Below are 11,029 nucleotides of genomic sequence, written 5' to 3' on the forward strand. Positions count from 1 at the left end.
ATGCGAATTGACGAATTCGAAGAAGGGACTCGTATGGATTAACGATACCGGTCCATAAATAAAGACTCGCTCATCTCAACCAAACTTGGCCTGGAGGTGATCGTAACGAACAGGGAGACTAGGCCGCTTCGAGCTAAGTGGCTTCTTGGCCTCGCCGAGGACATGACTTTGACCCACATATCGTTAAACTACGCCAACCAGACTATTGGTACGAATTCTGATTGTTCTACTCGAAACGACGCTTAAAACGCCTCTCTAGAAAACCTATTCTACTCGACGTTGGTCGCTTTCGTGGAGAACTTTTTTGGTAAAAAATAAATAGCCACGATATAGATAGAGATGAAATGAAATTTGATAAATTTAGGATATTCGTGGGACCACTTGTCCATGTAAATAGGTATTTTCCGTCTAGATACATTTAAAGTGCGCCTTGATACCGTAAATGCAAAATTCGCGTAATCTTGAGGACAACGCAACCTTGATAAGATTGACGATAAAGATGATTCGTCACGTGTAGCCTTAGTGGTTCGATGAATCACCGACTACGGACAGCATCTTCTCCGGAATTGACAATGACGTATTACCTATTTAAGAAACTTCTATATTAGTCTGGAAAAATGTGTGCGACACGCGTTTAATCAAGATGACGCCAAAGTTCATAAATCGAATGTATCGGATAGTTCTTTTTTATAAATATGAACAATTTTTATAAAAGAGCCAGCCATACATTTATTTACAAATATTTCCTGTAGAAATAGCCGCAAGTATACGAAAGTAAAAATTCCATTAGAAATGATCTTTACAAATATATTGTGTTTTAAGATAGCGTTCGATGTAAGAAAATACTGGTGTTATTATTTCCAAGGAATTGATTCCAATGACCATTTCTGGTCGATGTTTTCTGTACAAGCTGCTATCACAGGATCCTCGTCGTTCTTTGATTGCAAACACATTCCGGAAGATACGTGCACAAAAGTCTTTGACTAAAAAGGACAAAATAAAAATTCAGAATTTATCTAAAGTTTATAAACGAATACAGATAAAAATTCGAAACACACTTGTTCGTCATATCGCCATTTTTGTCTACTGTGGCCGCTACACGCCATTATCTTAACCTTTGGTGTCTTGTGCTGGGTGTCATGGTCGGGTGCATCCAAGCAGACGCTCTCATCGGTCATTATAATTCCATCCGTCGTCATCACAAACATTTGACTAAGTATTGGTCGTGGAAGGCACGTTTCAAGGACTGCATATCCCGAGGGTTGAGAATACGTCCCTTTCGCGGTTGGTCGCATAATGCATTTGTTCGATGAAATATGCAAAATCTGAAATATATCGTAATCAAAATACATGAATACTTATTACGATGATTTAACGTTTAATCTTTTTATTTAATAATAATTTTAAATTTAGATCTACCCGTCCAAAGAAACGGTCGTCTTTCGGAAAGAAGTGTTCTGGCCATATATTATTCAAATACCACTCAAAGTTCTTGCATTGTAGCCTCTTACGTAATTCCAATCTACCTCGAACTGGTTGTTTGTCTCTTAATCTAGCTGCCTCTGAAAGGAAACGTACAGGGAACGCTTAATTCATTTGTGAAACAATCTTTTAAAGAAAGTTTGATTACCTGCGTTAAATTTAAAATAAAATTCTGCCCATTCGTCCATCCAAACCAAGGCTACTCTAGCGAGATTCCCATATAGAATCTCTCCGACACCGCCTGGGAACGTATAAGGTGAGGATTTTCGAAAGAGATGCCCCACATGAGAGCAGGGGGCAATCTCGATGCTACCGCCGCATTGCCATACTCGAAAAGATAATTCCAAATTTTCACCGCCCCAAATTTTCATTTGATCGTCGTAACTGCCTAGTTCAAAAAAGTAATTTCGATTCATAGAGAACAATCCACCGGCCATGGCGGGTGTTCTGAATGGTTCGACGATATTTTCACGCCTCTCTTTCAACAATCGACCGTTTAACGTTAGCCAGCGAAAGTGCAAATCCCAATTAAACGCACCCCAGTGTAACTCAAAAGACCTGCGATATTATATTGTTATTTATTTAGTTGCCAAAAGATGGTGAACGTAATTATATCTCACCGTGTATAACTGAAAGTATCGTCATTTATTATATCGATAACAGGCGATACTACCCTAGTTCTATTCTTAGCAACCGCTTCGAGCAAGGGTTCCAACCATCCTAAAACATATTGATGTAAACGTCGTAATAAAAAATATATCGTTTTATCGTGTATGTAATGCTGTATTTATCATAAAAATATTAACAAAAGAGCTTACCTACCAACCGTGCATTCGCAATGTGCGTCAAGGAATGTGAGGACTTCCCCTTTGGCTCTGTTGGCACCTAGAAGCCTCGCATTCACTAATCCTATACGTTTCCTGGAACGAAGAACCTTAGTGGAAACTTTTAAATTCTTTACATGTTCATCTAACGCGTCCTTCAAAAAATCTAACAAACAAGAAATTTGTTTTTTAAAGCATGTACAAAGAAAGAGTATTAATAAAAGATATTATTTGCTTACCTCTATCGCTATTGTCATCAACGAGAATAATTTCTTCTAACAAATGCCTTGGCGATCTATTAATTACGCTATATACAGTCCTGAGTAACGTACTCCAAGCTTCGTTATGGAAGACGATAATTATCGACGTTTTCGGTAAGTTACCTACGTTCATATATCGTGTTATGCACCTGCAATCGGTAAATTACCTACTGCTGATATGTTATAGATAAGATAAATATCCAATAAACACATTACCCTTTTCTTCTAACATCTGGTAGAGATCGATTCAATGGTATTCTATCACTAGCCATCAAATTAAATCGATTGATTTGAAAAAGCTGCTGCATTTTATAAAAGTCTTTCGCCGGTACAAGAACCGGATTGCCATTCTTTCCCTCAAACGGCCGTGGATCAAACATATTTTTGTTAATGAGATCTATTAATGAGAAATAGAAGATATAACAAAATTCATTGCTATTAAGTGCAAATTATTACGTATTTCGTAATTTACCTTTCGTAATATTCGGAGTTTTCATTGGATCTACGGAATCTCCAATATAATGTCCTACTACTACATGTACTCCTTTACGATCTATGTAATCTCTTTGATTGTCTAAAAGCCTGAGAATGAAAAGAAGGTGCAGAACGGAATTACAGTATTGAAATTGGTAAAATCATCTACAGTGATTAAAGCTATCGTTGATATTCTATTCCAATTATTTCTCAGAAAGAAACAATAATGTTCTTTTTTAATGATGTTTTCAAGAATTTTAATTACGAATTTTCATTTTCGTAATCACTTACCGAAGCGAAACGTAATCGTTAGGAGAATCTTCGTCCTCTCGCCTTTTCCGTGGCCAAACGAAGAATATTCCCATCAAAAGAGCAATCGAGAGAATGATTGACCACGCGCGACAAGACTTTCTCAGTCGTGGCCACATCGTGATCCTCGTTGAGAGAACGCTAAACTTAACTAATTTTGAAAATAACTACACATCTATGTCATTATGGTATAGTTAACTGTTATCGTTGAAGTCGCACTTCCGTTATAATATACTTTTCATCGCAGGTCATCGTGAAAAGTAATTACGATGTCTACCTTGAACTGGAGAACATTACGAAAGTCAGGATAAATGTTCGTGCTATTATTTAAGTAATTTCTATAAAGAAAAGTTCCATTTACTTTATCATTGCACAAATTACAATGAAAGTGAAACTAAGAAGAAAATACAGTCTTCAAGGTTTGTAATCAATTTTATAGTTTACCTGAATTCGAATCAAAAACGCATCACGAGTTTTAGCGGTGGAGTACACGGAATGCGCTGAAATGATTTCAGATATGTGTACATATGTATGTACCTCACAAATACATATATGACATCGAGAAGATGATTCCTGTTGTTATTTCTATACGATAAACACTACTTTTTCATGAAATAAAAAATTATCTCACTGTCAATGGGTACTATTCTATTGAACTAAAATAACGCACAGAAATTTGTATTGCTTGCATGCTGCCACAGATTCGACGACTGGAATGAATTCCAAGGAGCTAGGACGCTATGAATAACGCAGTGTTGTATCAAAACACTTTGTAACCCCGCATCTTCAATTAAACGCGTTTAAAAGAAAAAAAAATAATAATTTAAAAAAAGAAAAGTACAATGTGACTGACGGATTTGGTATTTTATATCTGTAAGAAGAGTTACGTCTATTGAATGTATTACTTATTTCTTATGCAAAAATTGTGTATTATATAAATTATACGTACGTTCAATTTCATATACAATGTATCTCTTCATATATTTTATATTTCTGATCATAAATCGATGGTTTATACAATTTGGGAAATACAAATAAGCTTAAAAAGACTAAATGTCAAATAAAACTACGTATGTAGATTTGTTAATTATTAATTCTTAGGTTAAATGTCAATTAAAAAGACAGTAACGAGGATGAAAGAAGATGATAATGAATAAATTACAATTATAATATTAAATACATTGTATACACATATATTTGCTTAAATTTTCCAAATTGTCAATGTGATAAATATATACATTTAAGGAAATCTCGTACGGTCTACTCGAATGAACTGTTCCATCTAGAATGAGAATTCATTAGATCTTTCGTACTTGTATACAATTATAGACTGTAATTACATTAGGATTATTATGAAAGAACACATAATATAGAATATTCTACGTGGAAGAAATATCTGTCTATTTCTCCTCTATTATACTCGATAGAAATGAAAAAGAGCAAACTGTATGTTTATCACGAATACCAAAGAGGTCAGCACTATTCTGAACGTATGGTTCGCCACGTTGGAAGAAGTTGACGGGTGATTGCTACTTGTTTGACGTTAGGGATTTATTTCTGTAAAATACACTTAATTACTGTTAATTCGATATATTAAGGTAAGAAAATATTATTTAAATAAATTATATATTCCCTACTCTATCTGAAATTAAAAATTAACTGTAGAACATTAATGTACACGTGCTGCAATTTAATAGTAGTAGGGAGCTGAACCGACGAATCGAATATAATGCATTTATAGTATTATTATTTATGCTTATAAAATTTGCATTACAATAGTATAATTAATTCAAAGCGTATCTTATTAATAACTCATTCACATGATTTTACTGAAAGTAAAATCTTGAGAAAATATATGATTTTTCTTAAATAAATTTTCTCTTAAATGTTTCTATTAATGTTTTTATATAAGTTTATTTACTTAAGATTTAAATACCTTCATAGTGAAGTATAATTAAGTAAATATATATCTATATTACACTACAATATATCGCTGTGTATTATTTTTTAGTTGTACACAGAAGATTTACTGAAATACCATTTATATACAGGTAATAAATATAAATAATTTATTTCTTAGGGACCCAAGGATGAAGATTAAAGAGTTACTCAAGACTGTCAATGTAGCATGGTCACCACCGGCTCAGCATCCTATATTATTGGCCGCAGGAACTGCAGCTCAACAACTTGATGCAAGTTTTAACACATCTGCGAGCTTGGATTTATATTCCTTAAACTTACAACAACCTGGATATGATTTGGAGCTTAAGATCAGTGTTGCAAGTGACCATAGGTTGGAGATAAATTATATTTGCACTTGTATATCAGATAGATGACAATACTTCATAAATGTATAAAAATTTTAGATTTCATAAAATAATATGGGGTTCATATGGTAATAATCCAGCTGGTATAATTGTCGGAGGCTGTGATTATGGCATTATAAAGATTTATTCAGCTGCCAAAATGTTAGCTAATGATAATAATTACTTGATAAGTAAAACAGACAGACATACAGGTCCAGTTAGAGCACTTGATTTTAATCCCTTTCAAGCAAATTTGTTAGCAACTGGTGCAACAGAAAATGAAATTTATATATGGGATATTGTTAACACAAATTCTCCCATGACTCCTGGAGTCAGAAGTCAACCATTAGAAGATGTCCAACACATTGCTTGGAACAAGCAAGGTATCTCATAATGTTTAATCTGCTAATATATTTATATCTTTAATTTTTATTTTTTCTTACAGTGCAACATATCCTTGCTTCTACGTTTTCACAACGATGTACTATATGGGATTTGAGAAAAAATGAGCCAATTATCAACTTAACAGATACAAATACAAAGGTAATTTTACTTACTCTATATTTTGTAATACTTTTGTATCATTTGTACATTTATATATACATACAGGTAAGATGGAAAGTAGTTCAGTGGCATCCAGATGTTGCAACACAGTTGTGCTTAGCATCAGAAGATGATCAGGCTCCTATAATTGAATTATGGGATTTGAGATTTGCAACATCACCCTTGAAAACATTCCAAAATCACCAACGTGGTGTCTTATCAATTGCATGGAATCCGCATGATTCAGATTTACTCTTAAGTTGTGCCAAAGATAATAGGATACTATGTTGGAATCCTAACTCAGATGCACCAGTAAGTCTAAAAGGAGTATGTTTACGAATACATGTATATAATTTATTTCTTGTTTATATATTTATATTCCTTTATCGTACAGAATGGTGAGGTAATTTGTGAATTAGCACAAACAAATCAGTGGATTTTTGATGTCTCATGGTGTCCAAGACATCCTGGGCTAGTTGTGGGATCTAGCTTTGATGGACATGCAGTAGTTTACTCTTTATTGGGAGGACAACAACAAATGTCAGCAGAAACATCTAACAAAATTGTAGATTCCTTCCCTGGAATGGATCCTTTCACGCATGCACCACCTCCTGTACAGACAGAACCAGCAGTCACCTTGACAAAAGCTCCAAAATGGTTAAAAAGGCCATTTGGAGCATCCTTTGGTGTAAGCATCTGTTTTTAAAATATGTAATATTTATCGATTTTTATATATTACAGTTTTAAATTTCTATTATAAGAATCATGAACTTTTTTTTAGTTTGGTGGTAAATTGATAATATTTGAAAATGGACCTGTAGATTCTAATTTACCTCCAAATTCAAACAAAAGAGTGATAATATCACAAGTGGTTACACAACCAGAATTAATTCAACGTTCAAATGAGTTGGAGGAAGTCCTTAAAAGTGAGCAATATAGTGATTATTGCAAAGGGAAAGTTGACAATACTACTGATATATATAGAAAAAAGATATGGAATTGTGTGGGGGCATATTTTAGTGAAAATGTGACAAAGAATATATTGAATTTACTTGGTTATAACATAGAAACAATGAATAATAAATTAAATCAACTCGTTTCACAAGAAGATGTTAATAGTATTACAGAAGGAGTTGGTAACTTGAATAACGTAAGTTTAATTTTATATTACTTGAAGAATTTTCACAGTATTATTACATAACAGAAACTACTCTTCATTTAGGTACTTAATGGAAACGTTATTGATGGGAGCATGGTGTTTGATGCTATCGCACAAGAATCTAAGAAAACGTCAATAACTGCTGCAAAAAATAAAAACATTCAAATAAATGTATCAGATGGTAATTTTATAGTTACATATAAGGAACTTCATTTCCTAAATTTTCATTACATTAGATAACGTAATTTTGCAGATGAGGATGGGCTTATAACTCAAGCAATCCTCTTAGGAAATATAGAAGCTGCTGTGTCGTTGTGCTTTGCAAATAAAAGGTACGCAGATGCGGTCATTCTTTCAATGGCTGCTGGACCTGATTTGTTAGCACGTACCCAGTACAGATACTTTTCAGAACATTCTGGAGCTCTCAATTCTCTTATCAATTCATTAGTTAGTGAAAATTGGGCTGATGTTGTTAACAATGCTGATATAAATTGCTGGAAAGAAGTATTGATTGGAATATTTATTCATTCCAATTCACAAGAACGATCTGCTTTGTGCGGTACGTATCGTATTATAATGCACGCATTGTGACAATGAGATATTAAGATATATAATTCTCAATTCTGTCCCTTTGATTTTATAGACATGCTTGGAGATCGTTTGGCATCATCTGACAATGTAACACTCAAAGAACAAGCTCAAATTTGTTATATTTGTTCTGGTAATTTGAATAAAATGGTTGAATCTTCCAATGTTGAAATTCAGGAAATAGTAGAACTAGTAGTTATAATGCAGAAAGCATTAGAAACGCAAAATATTAAAAACGTACAAATAGAAGGAAAAATTGCCAACGTTTTGTCTCGTTATGCTGGTATGTTAGCGGCCGAAGGAGATCTCGATTCTGCACTAAATTATTTAGGAAATAGTCAAGATAAAAAAGTCGTAATGTTAAAAGATCGCCTGATGCGAGCTTTAGGTTATATTGAAGAATCGAAAGTTGTGCCAAAAGCACCAGCAATGCAAACTTATTACGATCGAACCAGAAGATCTGTAACTGGCGTACAAGGTGTACAAAATCCACTGTCTACCGGACCAACAAGACCCTTTTTCGATTCAAACATTGCTGCTCCAACGAAACAATCTTTCGCACCTCCCCCAAATCAATTCAATACTCAACAGCAACAACAAACGTTTGGAATATCTCCGCTTCAACCACATGTACAACCAATGCAACCTGTACAATCTATGCAACCTATGCCACCTATACCATCTATGCCATATGATCAAATATCTCATTCTTACACTTCAACATCCGTTTCTCCATCACTTCCACCACCACCTCCCTCAAGTGCATCAAGCGGAATCGGATCTCGACCACCTAGCGCCGGACCTCCAGCGAGATCAAAATATATAATAGATCCGTCTGTTAAATCTACTTCAACATACGGGCAAACTGGTTTTCCTCAACAAACATCGTCATATCAACAAATTCCTCCAGTATCAGGCTATTCTTCATCAAATATGTATCAACCACAAGTTCCTATGCCGACGAACACGTACTCCGGACAAAATCTCGTATCAAATGTTAAAGAAACAGAAACTTTTAAGCCAGTTCAACTTAGTGTACTGTCGCCACTGCAAAATCCACCGCAAAGTCAAATGTATGAACCAATTAGAATGCAACCAACTCAGCAGACTCAAATGTATGGAAGCGAAAATCAGCCACCAATGGATCGCTCAAACATCTATCAAGCACCGGTACAGCCTGCTGGGTGGAACGATCCACCTGCTGCAAAACCCTCTAGGATACAGGTAAATAGCTTCGTATCTTTTTTATACAAGTGCGCCTGAAAAATAGTGAGTAATTAGTTATTATGTATAACTTTATCCTTATTATATATATATATATATATATGTATGTATATATACATTTAAATAATATAGCCAGTACTAGCATTATGCAACAAAAATGAAATGTCTGCGGATCATGCTGGTACCAGGAAGTGGAAAGCAAAATATTCGAAGAATATGAATTTTAAGGTAGACACCTAAAAAAGATTGAGTGTTGTTTATACTGTTTCATCATTGCTATTTCTTTTTAAGCAAAATATGTTTATTCCCCTTAAGTATCTCTTAAATTCGATTTAGTAAATTGCGAATAACAATTTCCTGTGATTATATTAACTAATGTGACAGTGTGAAATACAAGGACGTTTCCAACTGCTTTATACAAACATTGTAGTCGTGGGATATTACATTTTACGATTCATGCGTACCATTTTGTTATTGCAGTTAGTATATGAAGGTATTGCTTTCTAAATATATCATAATATTACATTTTCTGCAGTCAAAACAAGATTATCAGCCACAAAACCCGATTTTACATCCATTAAGTGGAACCCAACCGCAACCCGAACCGAATGTAAGGATCATAATTAAAGTTTCTGTTAACTAATAAAATATCATTATTTTCTACCTCTTTTTTCTTCTCTAGGTATTGCAACACGACAAATTTTATCCGGATACGCAATCATCTTACAACCTGCAACAATATCATCAGAATATTCCAAATCAATCCAATATTAGTCAGAATATCCCAAATATGACTGCTCAATATCCCAAACTAATGGAACCTACACCACCGGTCGCAATTGCCAGAACACCGGAACCGGAGAAGCCAAAACCACCGATTCCGGAACAGCATATGCACTTAAAAACAGTATTCGATAAATTAAAAGATCAGTGCTTTGAAAACGCCAAGAATCCAGTAAGATGATTCTTCGTATTTATAGGAATAATATATTTTATTATATTACAGTCAAAATTACCAATATTTTTCATTTTGTTCAGCAAATTAAACGCAAAATAGCAGATGTATCCAGAAAACTCGAAGTTTTATACGATTGCCTTAGAGAGAATAAGGTATGTATATCTCTTTGCACTGTGCTACTATCGATTTAAAAAAGAAAAAAGAAAAATATATTTATTGTGTACGTCTTATTATAGCTGTCACAGAATTCTTTACAAGGATTACATCAAATATCACAGATGATACAAAGTGGAAACTATACTGGAGGTTTAGATCTTCATACACAATTAGTTTCAGGTCCAGATTTTAGCCAGATAGCTTCTTTCATGCCTGGTATTAAAGTATTATTCCTAATCGCTCTTCAATTGAATGTCTACATTAGATAGAATGCAATATATTAAACCCGGAATATTTACATCTATTCATTTTTATAATTTGAAATTTGTATAATCCTTAACAGCCTTATTAATTTAGCTGCCTAATTAATAAGATATTTACGTTTTATTAATTTTCCATATTATTCAGTATAGTACGGATAGTCACAAATATTTGTATATAAACTTTATGACTCAATTGTATCATCAACAAAATCATAATGTTTATATATTTACATTTAAAGGTGGCTTGTTGGGATTAGATAAGGTATCATTATTCCGGTACAATTGAAAGTACTCATTACCTACGACGCATGTAAAGACTAGAACAGATATTCAGATATTGTTAATAAAATTTTGTTTCTTTTAACATAATGTAATATGTACATAAAATATTAAAGTTGGCTTAAGAAAATCATGTGTATATCTCAAAATAAAAAATTATATAACGATTTCATTAAAACTATATATTAAATTAATTAATGAAAA

General features: G+C 33.6%; 2 protein-coding genes across 4 annotated transcripts; one reads left to right on the forward strand and one right to left on the reverse strand.

Moving 5' to 3' along the window:
* Window positions 1-703: 703 nt before the first annotated feature.
* LOC126915982 (polypeptide N-acetylgalactosaminyltransferase 13-like) lies at window positions 704-4,109 on the reverse strand. Of its 2 annotated transcripts, none has more exons than XM_050721294.1 (11): window positions 3,794-4,109; window positions 3,332-3,632; window positions 3,039-3,148; window positions 2,783-2,963; window positions 2,546-2,715; window positions 2,305-2,472; window positions 2,103-2,202; window positions 1,631-2,040; window positions 1,420-1,562; window positions 1,059-1,325; window positions 704-983 (listed from the first exon to the last, which is right to left on the reverse strand). In XM_050721294.1, exons 2-11 carry the CDS (start codon window positions 3,466-3,468, stop codon window positions 855-857), a joined length of 1,815 nt encoding a protein of 604 aa, XP_050577251.1. In that variant the 5' UTR covers window positions 3,469-3,632; window positions 3,794-4,109; the 3' UTR covers window positions 704-854. The 2 variants fall into 2 exon arrangements, with proteins under 2 accessions (XP_050577251.1, XP_050577252.1); XM_050721295.1 differs by having other exon boundaries at window positions 3,332-3,687.
* Window positions 4,110-4,788: 679 nt separating this feature from the next.
* Window positions 4,789-10,955, forward strand: LOC126915949 (protein transport protein Sec31A). 2 transcript variants are annotated; one of them, XM_050721178.1, is made up of 15 exons: window positions 4,789-4,947; window positions 5,430-5,642; window positions 5,716-6,038; window positions 6,101-6,198; window positions 6,265-6,510; window positions 6,593-6,886; window positions 6,980-7,348; window positions 7,421-7,538; window positions 7,611-7,916; window positions 8,001-9,169; window positions 9,302-9,397; window positions 9,705-9,779; window positions 9,852-10,124; window positions 10,208-10,279; window positions 10,364-10,955. In XM_050721178.1, exons 2-15 carry the CDS (start codon window positions 5,440-5,442, stop codon window positions 10,550-10,552), a joined length of 3,831 nt encoding a protein of 1,276 aa, XP_050577135.1. In that variant the 5' UTR covers window positions 4,789-4,947; window positions 5,430-5,439; the 3' UTR covers window positions 10,553-10,955. The 2 variants fall into 2 exon arrangements, with proteins under 2 accessions (XP_050577135.1, XP_050577136.1); XM_050721179.1 differs by lacking the exon at window positions 9,302-9,397.
* The last annotated feature ends 74 nt before the right edge of the window (window positions 10,956-11,029 follow it).

Source organism: Bombus affinis, chromosome 5, assembly GCF_024516045.1.
Source record: "Bombus affinis isolate iyBomAffi1 chromosome 5, iyBomAffi1.2, whole genome shotgun sequence".
Taxonomy (NCBI): Eukaryota; Metazoa; Arthropoda; class Insecta; order Hymenoptera; family Apidae; genus Bombus; species Bombus affinis.

What these genes read in the sequence shown, in the direction of transcription:
- LOC126915982 (XM_050721294.1), bottom strand. Translation starts at nt 3,468, where the DNA reads ATGTGGCCACGACTGAGAAAGTCTTGTCGCGCGTGGTCAATCATTCTC. An exon ending in TGATGACAATAGCGATAGAG is followed by an intron (nt 2,473 to 2,545) that starts GTAAGCAAATAA and finishes CTTGTTTGTTAG; the next exon opens with ATTTTTTGAAGGACGCGTTA. An exon ending in TTATTTTAAATTTAACGCAG is followed by an intron (nt 1,563 to 1,630) that starts GTAATCAAACTT and finishes GTTTCCTTTCAG; the next exon opens with AGGCAGCTAGATTAAGAGAC.
- LOC126915949 (XM_050721178.1), top strand. Translation starts at nt 5,440, where the DNA reads ATGAAGATTAAAGAGTTACTCAAGACTGTCAATGTAGCATGGTCACCA. An exon ending in AGTGTTGCAAGTGACCATAG is followed by an intron (nt 5,643 to 5,715) that starts GTTGGAGATAAA and finishes TAAAAATTTTAG; the next exon opens with ATTTCATAAAATAATATGGG. An exon ending in TAACAGATACAAATACAAAG is followed by an intron (nt 6,199 to 6,264) that starts GTAATTTTACTT and finishes ATATACATACAG; the next exon opens with GTAAGATGGAAAGTAGTTCA.